The sequence below is a fragment of the Solanum pennellii genome, chromosome 7 (assembly GCF_001406875.1).
Source record: "Solanum pennellii chromosome 7, SPENNV200".
Lineage (NCBI taxonomy): Eukaryota > Viridiplantae > Streptophyta > Magnoliopsida > Solanales > Solanaceae > Solanum > Solanum pennellii.
In genome coordinates, this window is record NC_028643.1 from 65,510,416 (window position 1) to 65,531,895 (window position 21,480).

At 33.3% G+C, this 21,480-nt stretch overlaps 1 protein-coding gene across 1 annotated transcript; it reads left to right on the top strand.

Moving 5' to 3' along the window:
• Positions 1–19,265: 19,265 nt before the first annotated feature.
• LOC107025413 lies at positions 19,266–21,021 on the top strand. Its single transcript, XM_015226200.2, has 6 exons — positions 19,266–19,529; positions 19,625–19,697; positions 19,793–20,277; positions 20,351–20,537; positions 20,618–20,661; positions 20,752–21,021. Exons 1-5 carry the CDS (start codon positions 19,524–19,526, stop codon positions 20,635–20,637), a joined length of 771 nt encoding a protein of 256 aa, XP_015081686.1. The 5' UTR covers positions 19,266–19,523; the 3' UTR covers positions 20,638–20,661; positions 20,752–21,021.
• Positions 21,022–21,480: the final 459 nt, after the last annotated feature.

A 21,480-nucleotide genomic window follows, 5' to 3' on the forward strand; every position in this document is an offset into this window, starting at 1 on the left:
GTAGCTTTAATGCACAATACCAAGGAAGTCAACAAGACAATCATATATGAGTTAAAATAACTCAAACATATTGTCAGTTCTAAAGTATTTCACAATAAAAGAGTCAATAATTTTCATCATGAACATAAAGCTTTTTACATCAACAATTTATTCAACTTTAGATGGTAATAGAAATAACCAAGTATATCTAGATTAGTAATCAACAAGAGTAAGAAAGTATATTTTTTTCATTACAAGTGGGAACTCTATACTGTCCCCAAACATCACCATGGACCAGTTGAAAACAACAAACAAAAGTAGTAGTGTTTAAAGGAAAAGAAAATCGTGTTTGCTTAGCTATGGGACACATAGAGCAACTACTGATGCACTTATCTCAATGTTTAGAAGGAAGACATAATAGTTGCCTTACGTTTGCATAGGAGGTGTGACATATCCTCATATGCCAACGTCTACTAGAAGTAGGAAAGAAAGATTGTCCAACATCAATGACTAAACTAGTAGTAGCAGTAGTATTCAGAGTTCTCCGGATACCTAAAGTGAACACATACATGTTGTTCTCTTCTTTACCAATTTCATTCACCTTGTCATTGAGGAGATCCTGAAAGATGCATAAATTAAGATGAAAGAGTATGACAAACTTTAGATCCTTATCCAAATTAGAAACAGACAACAAGTTGCATTTGAACGCAGGTATATGCATGACATTAGTAACATCTTGTCCAAGGAAAACACAAGTTGATCCCAAGAAATTCACAAGGGTTACTACTCTAATAGGAAAATATATTTTACCCTAGATCACCTTCTTAGTTTTTGAGACACTATATTAGTTGATCTGACCATATGAATAGAAATCCTGAGTCAATTATTCACTTAACCTTATTAGTAGGACTATTAGCACATGAAATCATACTTGTTGTTGGGGTTGATGGACTTCATCTTGTTTTGGACCAAAAATAGTCAAAATTTTCTTGTACTGGCGCTTAGTAATTTGAGGAATACAACCAAAGGTATCAATGACATAGGATTGCCCACTGTGCATTGGATAAGTTTCTACAAAACTGAAAAATGAGACAAAACATTTACCATTAGTACTACTAGGATGATAACTATCAGAATGATCGAATTGCCCCTGGGTATGGTTGCCTGCGTAGACAAAGTTGCTCCAAGATGGATAATATTTGCACGTGTCACCCTCCTTTGCATAAGATCCAACATTCTCAGGGATGATTTTATTCTTGAACTTGTAATATGTGGATAGCCTACCAGCGTGCAGCAAATGGTCTTTTGTGACCTATGAAGTGACAATGATCACAGTAAAGGTCATTCTTCTTAGGCTTATAAAAGGAGTTTGTTCCACGACATTTATTGCGAGTGTGAGAAATTCTCTTGCTAGTAAATAAGATTGTGCCCTCAACATTTTTTGATACATGGGAGGAAAATCAAGATATCTCATACTTTCTTCTTAAATGATCATACCATAATGTCGTGGGCCTATTTTCTTAGGGATCGTGGGACAGAAAAGGTAGGCTTGCACAGCTCTACGTAAGATCAGTCCTAACACAAAATAGCACATAAAAGTGCAGTAGCAAGATCATCACAAAACAGTCCACACAAACAACACAATAGAAGGCAAAAATAAGAGAACAAGTTTTGAGAGGTAAGTGCCAATTTTCTCTTTGTATTTCTCTAAGTGTTCTTACACAAGTGAAGTCTTTAGAATGCTATACAATCTGCAAATAAAAGGCTAAAAATGAAATGGTACAATGTCCTAAAAGAAAAGACCGGAAAGGAAGTCTTTACAAAAGTCTAATATTTGGTGGAAAGGGTAGTTGTTTAATTTCCCAAAATGGAAAATGTCCCTATTACTATGGAAGCCTTGTCCCTTGGAATATATTTTGGGTGTTAGTAATGAGCATTAATTGTTCACCAAGGGTCTTAAAGTCATCTCCAAAGCTGATACATAATTGGCATGCCGTTTGAGACCCGTTGGATCGCGATACGAATCTACCCGCTCCCAGAAGTGCTTAAATTTAATGTAGCACCTTGCGAGACGGTACACGCTCCCCCACCTGATTTGGTGACGACCCTGATGCCACACAACTGTAAATAAGTATGGACTTTGTCATGTAACTGCCACAAGTCCTCATACTTCTCCCATGTTGCCTCCTCCGATGATGTTCCTTTCCAATGGACAAGGAATTGCGAGCTTGAATTATTCCAGCCCTTGCCACGAACCAGCTAATGATCAATAATTGCCTCGATCGGTTTGTCCATGGCTGGTGGAGTAATGAATACTTGAGCTCTATCGGACTGTCTCCGACCTCTACGTCTTCAAACTACGTTTCAATTGACTAGCGTGGAAAACCAGATGTATCTTAAGGTGATGGGGCATCTCAACCCGATTAGAGATTCTGCCCGCCTTAACAATAATCTTGAATGGACCTTCATAACGAAGAATCTGACTTTGACTCACCCCTCGCAGTGACTTTAATTGTCTAGGATTGAGTTTTATCATAACTCGATCCCGATTCGATAGTCGACTATCCGCCGCTTCTGATCACCAAACATCTTCATTTTTCGAGTTGTCTTATCAAGATATGATCGTGCAAGATCAACTTGTTCCTTCCACTATTTCGCCATCTGATAGGCGCCCAAACTCTTCAAACCGGCATCAACAGGCAAAGTATGGCTTGTTGGGATGCTTCCCAGTAGCCAACTCAAAAGAACTCTTTCCCGTCACTTCACTCCGCTGCAAGTTATACGAGAATTGGGTAGTATCAAGAAGCTTTGCCCAATACTTTTTATTGGCAATAACATAGTCTGCAAGTAGCACTCCAAAAGCGCGTTGATACGCTCCGTCTGTCCATCCGTTTGACAGTGAAAACTAATCGAGAAGTGTAATTATGAACCAAACAAACTGAACAACTCTCTCCAAAATGCACCAGTAAATTGAGGGTCTCGATCACTGATTATGTGTTTGTGTATGCCCCAATGCTTCACGATATCTCACAAAAATATATGGGCTGCCTCTTTGGCTTTGCAGCTAGCCGTCGTAGCAGTGAAGGTTTCATATTTTGAGAAGCGATCAACCACAACCATAATAGTCCCGAACCCCTCCGAATTCGACAAACAAGTGATAAAATCCATAGTGACGCTGTCACATGGATTTTTCAACAATGGGCAGCGGCTCAAGAATTCCACCTGGCGCCTTCATTTCAACCTTGTCTTGTTGACAAACAAGGTAAGTACGCACATAAACTTCTATGGCATCTCGCATCCGAGGCCAATAATATGAGGACTCCGATAATGCCAAAGTTTGTTTCTTCCCCGGTTGACCAATCCATGCAGTATCATGGCCCTCCTTGATCAAATTGTATGACTAAGGTTAGCCCACCTCATAACGTACACACGTCTGCCTATAATGTATAGCAAACCATTTTCCTCCCAAAACTTCTTCGTCTTGCCTTGTTGGGCCAAAACAAGAAGTTGTTTTGCCACGAATCCTGCTACATATCCTCCTTAATATCGTCAATAATACTGCTGTAAGTTTAACTAACAATCGCAGCCAAGGCAGCCTTACGACTAAGCGCGTTGGCTACAACATAAGCCTTTCCCGACTTGTACTTAAAGGTGAAATTAAATTCAGCCAATAAGTCTTGTCAACGGGCCTTCTTGGCAGTCAACTTCTTTTGGGACAGAAAGTAAGTCATCGCGATGTTGTCCGTCTTAATGACAAAATGAGAACCCAATACATAATGACGCCAAGTCCTTAGACAATGGATTAAAGTTGTCATCTCCCTTTCGTGAGTAGAATAACACCTTTTTGTATAATTCAATTTTCTGCTCTCAAACACCATCAGGTGGCCCTCTTGCATTAGGATGCCACCAATAGTAAAATTTGATGCATCGTATAAATTTTGAAAGCTTTAGTGAAATCAGGCAGCGCCAAGACCGGCTCATCGATAATGGTTGTCGCAAGCTTTTCGAAGGCATCATGGCACAAATCAGTCCATTCCCACTCACGACTCTTTCTCAGCAAGTCGGTGAGTGGAGCAGCAATAGCCGAATAACAAAAAATAAAGCGCCAATAATAATTGACAGGCCAAGAAAGGACAGTAACTCAGGTACCTTTGTTGGGCCCTCCCAGTCTCCACCTTATCTTCGTCCATCCTTATATCATCATGACTAATAGTGTGTCCAAGGAACTGGACAGTGGGATGTGAAAAGCTGCATTTTTCTCGCTTCACGCAGAAATTGTTATCACACAAAACCTTGAACACTTTGCACAAGTTCTCAATATGTTCCTTCACGTTGTTGCTAGAAACGACAATGTCTTCCAAGTAAATTACCACAAAATGATCCAAATAAGGGTGGAACAGCTTCTTCATTAACGTACAAAATGTTGCAGGTGCATTCATCAAGCCAAAAGGCATAACCAGCCACTCAAAGGCTCCATAACGAGTCACACAAGTTATTTTTGGATCATCACCTTAAGAAATCTGGACTTGCTAACAACCTTTCCTCAAGTCTATCTTCGTGAACACTTTGGTCTGCCCCCAAACGATCAAATAAATCAAGAATCAAAGGGATGGGATACTTGTTCTTCACCGTGACCTTGTTGAGGGTTCGGTAATCAAAACACAACTGCAGCGTCATATGATTAAATAACGCCATATGATAAAACAAACCAACAGCCACATTATTCCCCTTATCTGTCCCTCCATTTTGTTCGCCTTTCACCCCAAATGGTCCTCCGGTTTGTGTCGCAGCCTTCTCTTGCTGTTTTTAGGCAGCAACCATAGCACTCAACTTACTCAGCAACGGACAATAATGGGCAGCATGAGTCGTCTCACCACTAATGTAACAACCTTCGCAATGAGGAACACCTTTCTTGTGGTCCTTATAATTCTTGTGGAAATTAGAAGGTTGGTTAAGATTGTTTCCTCACGCGTTGCTGCCTCGGTTTGATACAAATCTGCCTTTGTTCTGGATGCTATCAGCCTTGGGAGAACATTTTTTTCTCCAATTGTCTCTCCCCTTCGTTGCATCTGCTCGAAAAATCAATAAGCAATTAAGCCACTACGATCGTTTAATCCACGTCATAAATTTGCCGCCTTTGGAGTTCTTGTTTGGTCCAATTTTGGAGACTATCCAAGAAATAGAATAGTAAGTCATCACTGGTCAAACTCGAAATCTTGAGAGTTAGTTTTGTGAACTACTTTACATAGTCATGAATAGAGGACGTTTGCTTCAACTCCCTCAACTTCCGACGAGCCTAATGGACTGCATTTTGAGGATAAAAAAATGTCGCTTAAGTTCCTCCTTGAAATGCCCCCATTCATCGATAGAGCAGGCCCCCCTCTCCATGTCCGCTTTCTTCCTCCGCCACCACTATATAGCGGTGTCGCTCTAATACATAGTTGTTGTCTAGATTTTGCAGCTTCATTAGTGATATTAACATGCTCGAAATAGACATTCATTTGCCACAAAAATTTCTCAACAACTTGAGCATTTCTTTCACCACAAAATTCCTTAGGCTTAGGAGCCTCAATATGTGTCTCACGTAAAGCCACCAGACCAGCAACCTCCACCCCGACAGTCTTATCAACCTGCCTTTTCAAATCCTCAAACTCTCAATAAATAGTGAAGAGAGTCACGTTGAGCTTGAGTTCGAGATTGTTCAACCCATCCTTGTTACCTTCCTCAAGCTCAACAAGATTACTCTTCACTTCATCCAGACCTTCAAGAGTTACAGATTCAAGAGAATTAAAATTGTTCTCAACAACAACAAGACACTATTTAAGGACTACAACCCCATCTCAACTCCGACGATCTTCTCATCGTGTTAGCTAGTGTCGGAACCTTCCCCCTCTTCCCCAACGATTATGCCACAAACAGGTGGGTTATAAGAAGAATTCCTTACCTTACTTTTATCTCGTTTCTTGAAAACATCCTTCTGAATATCCTGCTCTTTCTCATGGACAACCTTTTCATTGCGTTGTGACTTCGACACATGCTCAAACCGAAGCTCTGATACCACTTGTCACAAGCCTATTTTCTTATGGCTTGTGAGGCAGCAAAGGTAGGCTTGCACGGCTCTACGTAAGCTCAGTCTTATCACAATGTTAGTAAACAAAAGTGCAGCAGCAAGATCGTCACAAAACAGTCCACACAAACAACACAATAAAAGGCAAAAATAAGAGGTAAGTTTTGGGAGGCAAGTGTCAATTTTCTCTTTGTATTTCTCTAAGTGTTCTTACACTAGTGAAGTCTTTATAATGCTTATACAATCTGCAAATAAAAGTCTAAAAACGAAATGAAACAAGCTCCCAAGAGAAAAGACCAAAAAGGAAGTTTTTATAAAAGTCTAAAAGTTGGTGGGAAAGGTAGTTTCTTTATTTTCCAAAATGAAAAATATCTCTATCACTATGGCAGCCTTGTCCCTTGTCTTGAAGTATGTTTTAGCTGCTAGTAGTGAGCACTAATTGTTCACCAATGGTCTTCAAGTCATCTTCCAAAGTTGATACATAATTGTCACGCCGTTTAAGACCCATTGAATCGCGATACGAATCTGCCCCGCTCCCAGAAATGCTGAAATTTAATGTAGCACCTTGCGGGAAGGTACAATAAGCTTCGTTGATTGAAGGAGTGGGACGCATCATCATAATTTGATTGCTAGATTGGGAGTTACACTCATTTAATTTAAGTCCATTAAAAATTGACGAAGTCGTTGATACTCAAAATATTCCACATACTTCCTAGATTTAACACAATTACAGTCAGGACAATGCATTAGATCATCAAAATATGTCCAAAATTCTATCAATTTAGAAAAATAAGTGGACATTAAAGACATTCCCTAATTGAGAGTAACAATTTTCTTATGAAGAATAAACACTGAAGATCCATTCACCCAATCAAATCTCTCTTGTAAGTCTACCCAAGTCTTAAATGCACTAGTTGCAAACAATATGCTACAGAGAACTCAGTGCAAACAGAATTCATGATCCATGAAAGTAATATAGCATTACATTTATACCACAAATCATATATATAGACATCAATTTTTTCTTTACGATATCTACCATCTACAAATTCTAATTTGTTGTTAACTAACAAGATAAACCGTATCGAACTGCTTCATAAAGAATAATTTTTTGGTCTTGTTAGCTTAATTGAGATTTTAGAAACTAGTCGGAGTATTATTTGGCTGAAAAAAACAAAAGATGATGTTGATCGATTGTCACTATAGTACGACTGACTCTACTATTTTAATTCAAAGTTGTATTGTTGGTTATTTTTGGTGAAGTACTCAGCTGGATAAAGATAATTTAGTATGAAACAAACACCAGCCAATAGCGAAGATTAAAGATCTCAAGACTGCAACAGTGGAGATCGATTACACTGGCTTTGATACCATGTTAAGATCCTTGATGTTCACCATAAATGCTCTTCAATAAATGGAAAATGGAAGCACAATAAAGTACAATTGATCGATCTTATTATTATGAATGTAATTTCATTGTATAAATTCTAGTTATAATCTCATAATCAAGTTCTGGGTTTGAAAGTGATGACGCCGTTTCGCGAAAACTTAAAAAGTACAAATCGTATGGTTGATAAAGTAGATGGAAAATAAAATCATATTGAGAATATATTATTAATATGATTTGATCAAGGGACCTACATATTGGAAACTGATATTAAAAAATACGGAGAAGGGTCTAAAATACCCATATAGTATCATAATTGATATAAAAATGCACTTTCATTAACCTTTTGACCTCAAAATACCCTTGGGTTAACCTATAGGGACCTATTTTGCCATTTTGACTAACGGACTACTTAGTCCATATATTTAATTATTTCATTTATTATATGGCATGTTTTAATTGGTTGGAATTTTAATTAATTAAAACCTAATTTGTTTGATCCAAACCATTCTATCCACTCGAATCCACCTGACCCATCATTTCAAAATACTCAATTTATCTAAATAAAAATCCATTACCCATTTCTTAAAACAAAACCCTAAACATTTCTCCGACTTCATCCATTCTTAGAGCTCTTTTAGAAATTATCTTCTTCATTAGTTTGTTAAATTTTGTGTCGTTTAAATGTTCACATTTTCTTATGTTTCTTTTCCTGAACAAGTTGAGAATCGTACATATAAGTGTGGATTGATAAGAAAATATTTCAACCAGTGAGCTTGGTGGACGTTGATTCTTCAAATGTTGTCGTCCTGGCTCATTATCTTGTGGTTATTGGATTGGATCGATAGTAAACTTTCAAGTCATGTGTCATTGATGATTCACAATCAAAAGATTAAATTAGATTCAATTCGAAAAGAAGGAAATTGATTGAAGAAGATCCTAAAGGCAATAGGTGGTATTGAAATTCATAAATAAAACATTGGTTCCAACTTGAACAATCTGAATTTTCAAATTTGGAGGATAAAGTTTCAAACTTTAAGTTGGAGCATCGTATTGAATATTCTACTTTGAAGAACTTGGATGATAATAAATCAAAGTGGGAATGGAAAGGGCATCAATTGATAAGCTTGTTTCTGACCTCTTGTGGTAATATTGTTGATTTTTGTAGCTGCAAAGTTGATGTAGTGTATTATAGCTATGTTTGAACTTCTTTTTTTGGATCATTTGTAATGTGGTGTACTCATTAGTATTTTGGTGTAGCTCTTTTCTAGTAGTATGTAGTCATTAGTAGTTTGATGTAGCTCTGTTATAGTAGTGTGGTGTAATCGTTAGTAGTTTGATGTAATGTTAGTAATCTCCAGGTTACAACTGATGTAATGTCATCGTGTTTTGCTTATTGAAAGTTGTTAGCAATCTTGTTGATCTCTGGATTGTAATGAAAAAGTTGTTATAAATTTGTATTTTTATCATTTACAATTTTCATTTTTATCATTTAGCAATTTGCATTTTTACAACAATCTGTATTTTTTTACCATTTACATACAAAAGAAAAGTGTAATGCTAATTATTTTCAAATTTAGATTAAACTACAAAGAAAATTAGGTTACATAAACAAGTGAATACTAATTCTTACCCTTCAAATGGGTTGATGTTCAAACTACTTTATAGTTTCTTTCCTTTAGAAATCAAACTCCGAGATAATTTATGGAGTCTTATTATGCGAAAAGAGACACTCCCAATACTAGAAATTATCAAGTCATTCTAGTTCAAAAGAAATATCACTGGAATTCACAATCACACAATCTTTTAAGCCAACCATCAAGACATCTTCCCAGATAAAGCAACATACATAGTGCAATTGGAAAATAAAAAACAACAATTACATAGATAAGCAGTAAAGACATTGTCATATTTTGAACCCACAAAAACTTACGGTCACTTGTTCAAGACAGATTAACATTAAAAAAGTAAAATAGTAAGTTTCATCATGTCATTACATAAGACTGGAAAATTAAAAAAAAAATCATAATGCAACTACTTCTTCCTATCCCTCTTTGTCCTCAATTTGCGAATTCTTTTCTCCTTTTCAGCCGCCAATAGATATGAAGTCACAACTTCTTTTCCTTTTTTTGCCTTCAATCTACCAATTCTTGTCTCCTTTTCAACTGGCAACTGATTGAAGTCATAGCTTCTTTTTTCCATGCCAATTTTTTTGGTGAGTATGGCAGATTAGAACTGATGAATTTGAGGGGGGAATGTTTAGGGTTTTGTTTAAAGAAATGGGTAGTGAGTGTTTTATTTGGATGGGTTGGGTATCTTGAAAGATGGATCGGGTGGACCCAGGTGGATAGGGTGGTTTGGGTCAAACAAATTAGGTTTTAATTAATTAAATTTTCAACTAATTACAACATACCAAGTAATAAATCATATATTACTAAAAGCATGAACAAAAAAACTTGAAAGTTAAATAACGATTTTACCCCTTCTATAAATTAAATTGTTATAAAATATTTAAATATTTGATTGTATAAGTTTAATTAAAATGTTAATGACTTTTAGACTTCATAAGATTAATTTCTAATTAAATATCTAAATTATTAATGTTTATCATCTTTAATCGATATGTTTATAATAATTATAATTTTTTTAAAAAAAAGAAGTCTTTACCTAAATTGCTATATTTTTCCTCTTCTTATAACTTTTTCCTTAACCCCCTCTCATGAATAATATAATTTATGTGAATAAAGTATTATCCTTTATGATAAATAAAGAAATTTAATAATTTAAAGGGTGCAAATCTACAAAGTGGAGACACACATTGATAATATCTTCTTGATTATTATTAAAGAATCACTCTACCTTCAAAAATTTAAATTCATTGATGCTATTACATTATAAGAACTTTAGTTTTTCTTTCTACATAGTTTGCTAACTTTAATTTTTTTTTTCATATTCTTCATTTATTTATTACTATTTTCTAGTTACTTATTCAACATTTATACTCTTAATATCCATAACTCTTATCTTTTCATATTCATAACCTCCAATATTTAACCTAAAACTTAAAGATATCTTTTGATATTCCTTCTATTCTTATCTATATAAATTCAACTTCTTTATCTCATAAAACCCCTACCAAGATTATTAGGCTATTATTTTTATTCTATAGTAAAGTACATGAATAAGACTCTTGAATTTTGATAGGATATAGAAGGAGGCGTTAAAAAATCAGAGAGCTATGTACTAATTTTGTACTTAGTTTTTTATCTATATATACATCAGTCTTACAAAAATAATGTATACATTGTATTTTTCTTGAATCTGTTTCTTTTTATCTTTTTTTTTTCTCTATTAGACTTCTTAATTTAGTTTTCTATGAATGTTTTATTGCCACAAGTCTTTGTTCTTATTTTGTAAGTATTACACTTTATTATTCATTACAATTTACATATATATTTCCATGAAATTTTGGTCATTCTAACGTATCGATAAAAATTCACAATGAAACACACGTGCGAAGCACGTGCTGAGAAACTGGAAAGAAACTGAAGCTTGAAACTGCTTGAAGACACCTAACACTTGATCTTTAGTCTTCAAGACATAGACCCAAAGTTTTCTCGAGCAATCGTCAATGAAAGTGACAAAGTAGAGCGCACCACCCAATGTCTTTGTCTTCATTGGACCACATAAATCAGAGAGCACCAACTCAAGCAACTCTGTCTTTCTCGAATCAGGGTAGGATTTAAAGGAAACTCTAGTTTGTTTACCAGCCAAGCAGTGCTCACACTTTTCTAATTTAGCACTTTTGAAATTCGACAAAAATTTCTTCTTGGCTAAAACATTAAGTCCTTTCTCGCTGATGTGGCTAAGTCTCTTGTGCCATAACGTTGAAGAGCTATCACTCTCAACCGCATTCACCATATCAACAAAAGCAAAGGTCATAGTCCAGTATAGACCACGACGTTTGTTACCACGAGCCACAACCAAGAAACCCCTAATGAGCTTCCATTTTCCATCACCGTTGGTACTAACATATCCTTCATCATCTAAAACACCAATAGAAATCAGGTGCAGACGAACATCAGGAGCACGTTTCACATTGTTCAAAACTAGTTTAGTTCCAACACTAGCTTTCAAACAAATTGTACCAATACTAACCACCCTAGAAAGAGTCTCATTACCCATACTCAAGGTTCCAAAATCACCACGAGTATAGGAAGAGAAAAAATCCTTCCTTGATGTCACATGAGATACGGCACAAGTGTCCACAACTCAGCTTGACTCATCACAAGTAATATTTATCATGTTTGCATCAAGAACGGTAACAAGATCTTTGGTGGTGACGGTGGCTAGGCAATTTTCATTGCCATCTTCTTTAGTTTCCTCTTTGTTTTTGTTCTCCCTCTTCAACTTCCTGCAGAACTTCTTCGTGTGCTCTTTCATACCACAATGATAGCACTCAATATCTTTAAGTCTGCCTCTGGATTTGCTCCTATTTTATTCTCTATTTTGAGAACCACGAGTTTTGTTTCTCCCCCTGGGGCCAGTTATCAGGACATCCGACGAAGAAAAACTTTGAGTTTTTCGTCTCATCTCTTCGTTCAAGAGACTACTCTTGGCGGAATCCATAGAGATCACACCATCCGGAGCAGAATTTGACAATGACGTTCTAAATGTTACCCAAGAGTCTGGTAGGGAACCAAATAGAAGCAAGCCATGAATTTCTTCATCAAATTTGATGCCCATAGCAGATAACTGATTCATGATCCCCTGAAAATTATTCAGATGGTCTGTCATCAGAGAACCATCATGATACTTTAAACTCAATATCTGCTTTATCAAGAATATTTTGTTGTTGCCAGTCTATCGAGCATACAAACTTCCAAGATGCTCCCATAGGGTTCGAGCATGTATCTCCCTAGAAATATGGTTCGACACATTATAGTCAACCCATTGTCTAATGTATCCACAAACCTGTATGTGCAACAGATTTCACTCTTCATCTATCTTATTATCAAGCCTTACAGTGGTAAATACTAGTTTGTAAAAATTCTTAACATAAAACAGATCTTCCATTTTTCCCTTCCAAATGGCATAATTAACACCATTCAAAGTAACCATTCTACTTGTGTTGACTTCTATCGTTTTTCTCCAAAACATATTGTTATCGCAAATCAAAGTAAATCTTTTCTTATGTGGAAGTTCAGACTTTGCTGAAACTACAGAGCATACTCAGATAAAACCTTGGCTCTGATACCAGTTTGTAGGGAAAATGCGAATAAACGCAAAAATATATATGGTAAAAGTAATGGAAATAAAATGGAAAAATAACGAAACCAAGAAATTTACGTGGAAACCCTTCTCAATAAGGGAAAAATCCACGGGCCAAGAGGAGCAACAAATATCACTATAGTAAGGAATTTTACACAGTGTAGTCACGAATACAATACTCAAAGTGACTACTACACACTCAAAAGGAACAACACTCTTTTGGTTTCCACCTTACAAAAATATCGCACACTCTATTTTTCTTCACAGACTATTTTTCTTGTATACTCTATGGAATACCTCACTTTGCTCTCAAAATGGTTTTTTCTCTCTAATTTAGTGTGTTCCACAAATGAGCAAGAACACTCTATTTATAGAAGAATAAAACCATGTCTATGTCACTAATGACATAGGTAAATATAGCAAAGTCAAAAATGATTGCAAATCTTACCAATTTGCCAACCACCAAATCTTTTATTTTCAACTCCAATTACTATTTATATTTAACAATTGCTTGTAGCAATTGGATAGCTAAAGTTGACCAAAAAATGGGATGGATTCAATATAATGTTTCTTTCATATATTGCCCAACCTTTTTGACGAGATATTAGAATTGGTCTAAAAAAGATTATTAAGGACACTGTTGATATGATTAGTATAAATACTACTCATTGTTATAGGTAAGCCAAGCAAGTGGCAGATTGATTAGCAAAAACGGTAATGAACTCTACGACAAGCAAAACATATCTATCGGCTCAATAGTGCTAATTAAGGACCCTTCTCTCATGGACAAGAGACAAGTTCCTAGTATAAGGTCAAAATTTGATAAGGCAAATTAAAACATGAACACACTAGGGATTCAAATCAAATTTACCAAGCGAATAGCATAATCAAGAAAATGATCTCTCCAAACAGAAGGATGATGATTGTCACTCTGACGTGTAATCTCTGCCTCACCACCAAATCCATCCCTTTTTTCAACGTAGTTTTTGTAGAGTTTGGAGTAGAGAAACGAATAATATGCTTAATTAAGGTTTGATAACATGAGTAGTTCAAAGTAAGAGAAGTGAATTACATAAATAAATTTCGTTCAAGTTACTAGTAAAATAGTTAAATATATGGACTAAGTAGTCATTTAGTGAAAATGGCAAAATAGGTCCCTAAAGGTTAACACAAATGGTATTCTGAGGTCAAAAGGTTGACGAAGGACATTTTTGTACCAATTATGATACTATAAGGATATTTTAGACTCTTCTCCTTAAAAAATATAAACTCTATTGGGAGAATAATTTGATCCCCGTGAATAAAACTATTAAAAAATTATATTGTAGATGTTATTGTGTTGTGGTAAAAGAAGAGGGTATTCAATTTATATTGTTTAATATGTCATTGAACTTTCAGAAAAGGCTCATTTATGCTATCAGTTAAAAGTTTGGCTCATTTATGTCATTACTGTTAAAGTAAAGGCTCATTCATGCCATTATTTTTTAACAATAGTTTTACAAAATCATTTTGACACGTGGCCAATTATAATTTAGTCACGTCACCAATTTTTTTACTTGAAAAAATTAAAAAAATAAATTCAATTTTTATTCAGAATTTTGATTGTTTTTATTTAAAAAAATGATGACATGGTCAATTATAATTTGGCCACGTCATCAATTTATTTAATAAAACAAATCAAAAAAATTAATTCAATTTTTTTTCAGAATTATATTTTTTTTATTTTAAAAATTGATGACGTGACCGAATTATAATTGGTCACGTGTCAAAAATGGTTTTGCAAAACCATCGTTAAAAAATAATGGCATAAATGAGTCTTTCTTTAACAGTTATGACATCAATAAGTCAAACTTTTAACTGATTGCATAAATGAGCCTTTTTAATAGAATGTTCGATGGCATATTTGAGTCTTAAACCCTTTCTTCCAAAGAAGGAATAACCCAAATATGAAAGGAAATTAAACTTTTCTTTGAGGAAAAATAAAGCATTTATAGTAATACTTTGACTTTTCTTCAAGAGAAGAATAAAAATCAAATAAGGCAAGAAAATCAAGATAAAACCCTAAAAAATCTCTCCTTGACTGGTTTTTTTTTTGAAAAAATTTGTTCCGACTTCTTCACACAATCTTCATGTATCACTGTTGCTTATCATGATTTAAAAATTGATATATGTTTAAAAATTGGAGTCTTGCGTTAAAAGTTATGAGTATGATTGAAAGTGAAGTTCATGCGTTTAAGAAATATGCATGAGTTGAAAGTGCATGAGTTAAAAGTGGTACCCGAACATTAAAAGTTTTCAGGGGGTGAAAGTTGGCATGAGTTGAAAATTGATTTTGTTTTTAAAAATGAAGCAGTAGGATTGTTGAAAATATGGTTTAAACTTCTTCTTCACGTGTGATTAGACAAAAATCTTCCTTATCATTAAATTGATTGCAAATTGATTTGAAAAATTTTTGAACCCTGTCTTCAACCTCGATGAACCTGGATCATTGAATCATTAACTCTGATACCACTTGTTGATTCGATAATAATTAGAGTGTCATGCAGGAATTTACTATTACAAATCATATGGTTGAAAAATCAGATGAAAAATAAAGCATATTAAAAATATATTATTAATATAATTTGATCAAATAACCTGCATATTGAAAACTGATATTGAAAAACATAAACTCTATTAAGAGAATAATTTTCACATAAACAAAACTATTAAAAAAACTATATTATATTATTTGTGTTATGATATGAGAAAAATAGTCTTCAATTTATATAGTTCAAAATATTTCTTCCAAAAAAAAAAAGAATATATATGAAAGAAAAATCAAAGCATTTACGATACTACTTTGACTTTCCTTCGAGAGAACAATAAAAATAAGAAAATCTCGATAAAACTTTGACACACTCACCGACCTATAACAAACTTTCACATATCCTATCAACTTGTCACTAAAATATCTTCTATTAACTTTTTCAACAATTAAGACAGCTGCCTCGAAAAAACAAATCATTTCCTAATATGCTGAAGCATTTTTTATTTAATCATTTTCATGATAGCCAAACAAAATGAAATTTCGAAATAATACACACAAAAGAAGTTATTAAATTCGATCTAGAAATTTAAAGTAGAAGAAGTCATTACGATGAATTCTTCATAAATGGTGTTATTCATGTATACATAATGGTATCCATTATAATAATTGTTATAGCTATGATTTTCTTTTAAGCCTTTTCTAATAATATAAGATTAGTGTACTACAAAATCAGTGTAAAAAGATGCAAAGAACTATTTACGATGATTTTCATAATTAGTATACGCCCAGTCCCATGGCCATCCAGTAAGACTTTAATTTATGCTCCTTCGTTCATTATTTTTTGTCATGATTTCTATTTTTAGAGTCAAATTATAAGAATTTTGGCTAATATTTTAAGATGTATTTTTTCATCATATTGATATGCAAAAAATTGCAATTTGTAGTACTTTTCATATAGTTTTTGAATATCTAAATTTTTTTGTTTAAAACATTGAATTAATGAAATTTGGTTTAATTTTGAAAAATTAGTCAAATTGAGTTTTAAAAAACGTAACATGACAAATAAAAGTGGACTAAGAGAGGGAATAATAAGCATGTGAGTATAGAAATTATCTACGGAAGATTCGATCATTACCATTCTGAAGAAAGTTTTTACTGATTTAAGTACAATTTATGAAAAAGAAAAATCATTGTGAATTTTCTTGTTTGATTAAACTGGAATATGCTTTTCATATGACTACTTTCTAAGTATGTTAATTTTTTCTATATTTGAGGACTAAATCATGTTAATATCAGCATTGCACGAGAATGTTCATGGACCACAAACATTACATGGTTTGTTATGTAAATAATTAGAAAGCTAAAACCTATACTTAATTATTAATTACTTATTAAGTAAGATAAAGGACCACAAACAGGATAAGCCATAAGTAACATTTGCTGCTGAATGATTGGACCTTTAAGCATATTTATGCAATGTAATTAGTACTATGTTTCTTAGCTGACGAAGATTAAAGGTCTTAACGATTAATATGATGTGATTGCATCATGACTTTCTCCTTTTGTTTAAATATTATTATCTAATATTTATTCTTATCATGATTAAAATGATATAATTTATTCAAATATTATATTTATTAAAGCAAAATAGTACGATACGATACAAAGAATGAGATTATTGGCTAAATTCATTTGTATGTGAATTTTCTCATAGAATGAGCTGTTTATTGGAGTAAGGACATGGATTTAGTAAAACAAGAAACATTAAAAGTAGCAAGGTTGTCACATGAAAGGTATATATAACAATAATAATAATAGGATCATTTTTAATTTGTACTAATGACATGGAACCTAAACATAGAAAACAGTGTAGCTCCTGGATCTTTTTAGAATTGACATTCACACGTGTTGTTTGGATAATGTATGATTAAAGTTGATCAAATTAGTGTTCTTTGACACGTTGGTTTTGAGTATAGAAAACCAATCACAGCTAGCACAATAAGTAAGCAAGTATGGATGGACAAAACCATACTTAATCTATATGTAAATATAGCAATGACCCATGTGATATGGACAAACTTCACGTGCTTGGGTGACTTTCTTTGAGAGTTCCTAGTAAAAAAAATTGGTGAGATTTTTGACAAAATTATGCTAGATTTCATGGAGGGTTAGAAGGTGGATGGAAGGTTATAAAGTGAAAAAGAGGTTGGGTGAAAGTGTTAAACGTGCACACAAAAATTCTACATTAAGGGTTTACAAAGGAGAAAAGTTGAAAGAATGAGATGTACATCTCTCGAAAAAGTGAAAGATCGTAAGAACTTAGTTTACAATCAAACAATATCACATTATATTAATAAGAATCAATTTTTTAGATTGGTTTAATCAGGCGAACCATGTTAAGTCTATATATTTTTCGTTTGTCTTCTTACTCATGATCTTTCAAAATTTTACTTTGTTAGATTTCACATTATATCTAATTATTTTGGTTCCAACAGTAATAAAGTATAGGAACAGTAGAAGAGGTAAAAGTGAAGAAATAGTTTGAAATATGTGCAGAATTGCACGTATCATGAAGAGCTATCAGTGTCACAGGAAGGCTTGTGTAGAGAACTTTTTGATATTTGGTGAGCTTCTAATTAGCGTAAAAAATAATTTGTAAACATCTCAATAATGTCATATTTACGTACCCTTCTTGCCATTTTGGCTAAAATCAAGTAACAAATGACAATAACGTGCCCATAATCTAGTTTTCCCTCTAACTAGTAGTAGTAATTTGTCAATCGAAAATGCAATTAGTGTGGTGTAAAAGTGAAGATCGTTGAGTGTCTAGATAAGAACAACGAAAAAAAAGGGACCAATCCTTCAAGTAGGACGAGAGACTAGGTGTCAAAAGAATGAGAAGAAAAGGAGAGAAGAATTAGAATATTACTCTCTCCGTCCCGTATTATTTGTCATGATTTTTAGAGTTAAACTATAAAAACTTTGACTAATATTTTAAAATGTATTCTTTCATTATATTAATATGCAAAAAATTACATATTTTTCATATAATTTTAGAATATTTAATTTTTTTTAAAAATATCGAATTAATATAATATAATTTAACTTTAAAAATTAATCAAATTAACTTTCAAAAAACGTAACATGATAAATAATTCCGAACAAAGGCAATAATAAACAGAATAATGACTCATAATACATAAACTCTTTCCTGACTTACCTTTATTCAAGAATTGAAGAAAAGATATTTTGATCATGTTAACTCTAGGGTCACAAATTAATTAGGATATATGAATGTAGAAAATAATAATAATTTTGATGACAGTATAGTATGTTTGATGAGAAGTCAATTTGTTTAGGTGGTAAAGGAATTTTAGAGGGTCCGGTTAGTGAGAAACATCCCCACGGGGTCATGGACCCTATCACTTTTAGGTTGCTTTTTATGTACTTTCTGTTTCAAAGCCATGTCTGCTTTTGTTTGGCCCATGAATCACTTTTTCTTTTTATGGTATTATATAACTTATCCCATATATAAGGACAAACAACAAAAATGTTCATATATATTTCACACACACATTAATCCATCCTGTCATACACACATTTGCCACTACATCTAACTAATCATAATCTACTGTCCTTCTTCCAATTATATTGAGTCGCCCAATTACTTTACGATAATATCTTAGCTTTTGAATTGGTCGAAAAGGAAAATGACATAAGCAAAGGATATTAAAATATACTTCCTCCGTCCACTTTTACTTGTCATATTGCGGTTTTCAAAAATAAATTTGATTAATTTTCAAAGTTAATTAGATTACATTAATTCGATAGGTAATATTCAATAAATTCCAATATTTTATATATCAATATGACGAAAAAATGTTAATCATCTGATTCTAAAAAAGAAAATCATGATAATTAAAAATAGACGAAGATAGTATATATATATATGAAGCATGGGAACTTGAACTAATATAATGACCCTACTTAGAGGTTGAAAATTTATAGCCAGTTGATCTGCATGTTCAAATTAAATTCAGTGCTTTCGGCTCGAACTATGTGTACAAAACTATTTTAAGAATATAATATGATTAACAATTAAAATAGAACAAGATAACTCTAAATCCTGGATTCTTTCTCCTTCCAATCTCTATATAAAAGAGCAAGATGCTCATCTTCCTTTGGCTTAAGAAATTTGTCCAAGCCCACTCTTGATACTAATAAACATCTCTTCCTCTGTAGCTAGCTAGCTAGATTTAAAGAGTTGTCAAGTCAATCCTTCCCTTAACATGAAAGTAAGTTCTCATTTTTTTTTTGGTCTTTTGCATATGTTGAAGAAATGATCGTTATATTTGTTTAGATGGTAATGTTATAAGCCTCATGATAACAGATTTTTAGTTGGATTCAAACCAAGTTCAATGGAAAACAAACTACTTATAAGTCAAATCCAGTGGCGGTTACGCGTAAGTATATGTTCTTGATTTATATGTGCAGTGCAGGGGAATACATCATACATGTCATCTGTTTTACTCAAATGCATGTCTTCTCTACTTGATAGATCATGTGTTGCATCAAGAATTCAGTGACTGGCCTAATGAACTACTTGCTATTGGTACATTTGGAAGTTTGAAAAATGATGGGAAGTTGAAACAACAAGATCAAAGCCTTACAGTTGAAGAAGTTGGACAGCTTCACAAAGAACTAAAACATCTATTTCCTGATCATGAAGAAAGTAATAAGATAGGATCAAATAAGGATCTTGACAAATTCTTTGACTGTCTTCAAGACTTGGTAGATGATGATGATCACAGAGTTATTGAAAATAAAGAAAACATTTACAAAAGGAGTAATAGTACTCTTGTTCATGTTAGAAGCCAAGAACAATCTTCTAAATTGGAGAACATGACAAATAGTGGCATTAGCAAGAGATCTTTGTCATATCTCCTAAAGAAGACATTGTTCTGTAGCGCGGGATTCGCAGCCCCTTTGAGAGATAATCCAGTGCTTCCACACTCCAAAATTCAGAAATCAAGGATGGAAAAGGTTTGCACTCTTACTCATGCATTTTCCACATCTTTATGAAGTAATACTTAAAATTTAAATTTAAATATATCAGATTCTGAGGGCTATATTACACAAAAAGATATATCCTCAAGCAAATAGTCCAAGGGGTAATGGTACTACCACAAGAAAGAGATACATAGACAATACATGTATGATTGAGAGTGATACTGATCAAGACGACGAAGCATTTGACACTACTGTGAAGAATGGGAGCAAATGGGATAAGTCAGATTCTGATTGTAAGTTTTCTTATACTCAACCACTTCATGATCACTGTAATCATTTCATCTAAAAGTTTCGCTACATGCTTTTGTTACAGTCATTGTACTAGAGATATGATTGGCTTCTTCAAACATATATGAGGTATATATGAACACCCTTGAAAAAGTACTTTGAATCATATGTCATTATATATTCATCCAAGTGTCTCACATTTTTATTTTATTTTTGTAGATTGATTTCTGTTTCATTTGGAATTGCAAAATTCAGATTCTTCTCAAGTTCTTTTTTTTTTTTTGGAAGAGTCAATCTTCCATGTATTGGTGTTATATGATCATGAGAAGTACATATTTCACTTGATTTTTGCCATGACTAGATGAGGATATCTGTTTTTGTCATGGTTGGAAAAAGTTCATCTACTGAAGTTTCAATAAGAGGGGAAGATTTGTAATCTTAATTAGCCAAGTGAATTAATGACAAATTGGAATTGTTATTTTGATGCAATAGTCTTTTCTAGTTGTAGCTCCTTGTTTTTTCCATATCATCTAAGGGCGCAAAAAAATATTTAAATCTAATCATTATCAATTTGTCATAAATTAAAGTAAATAAGTTCTAGTTAACTATATTTGGGTGATAAAATTAAAATAACATGCATTTGATACAATTGAGCGCGTTTAGATTGTTACCCTTGTGGACTATGGTTTGAGCTACCTAACGCTCCCTAGAGACATGTTCTGTATAATAGTTGTGTATGTTTATTATTATCTCGATCTCAATTTATATAAGTTAATTTAACTTGATAGGGAGTTCAAAAAAGAAAAAATGACTTTTGAAACTTGTGATCTAAAATAAGTCAGATTTATGTGGTTAAAAATCATTTCATTGAAGGTAAAACATAAATTTTAAAGTTAAATTATTACTAAATATAGAAATGTGTTGCTTTTTTAGGGATCGAATAAAAAA

Excerpts from the sequence above, each read along its gene's own strand:
- LOC107025413 (XM_015226200.2), top strand. Across the intron at positions 19,698-19,792 it reads AAATCCAGTGGCGGTTACGC|ATCATGTGTTGCATCAAGAA; the intron begins GTAAGTATATGT and ends TCTACTTGATAG. Across the intron at positions 20,538-20,617 it reads GGATAAGTCAGATTCTGATT|TCATTGTACTAGAGATATGA; the intron begins GTAAGTTTTCTT and ends CTTTTGTTACAG.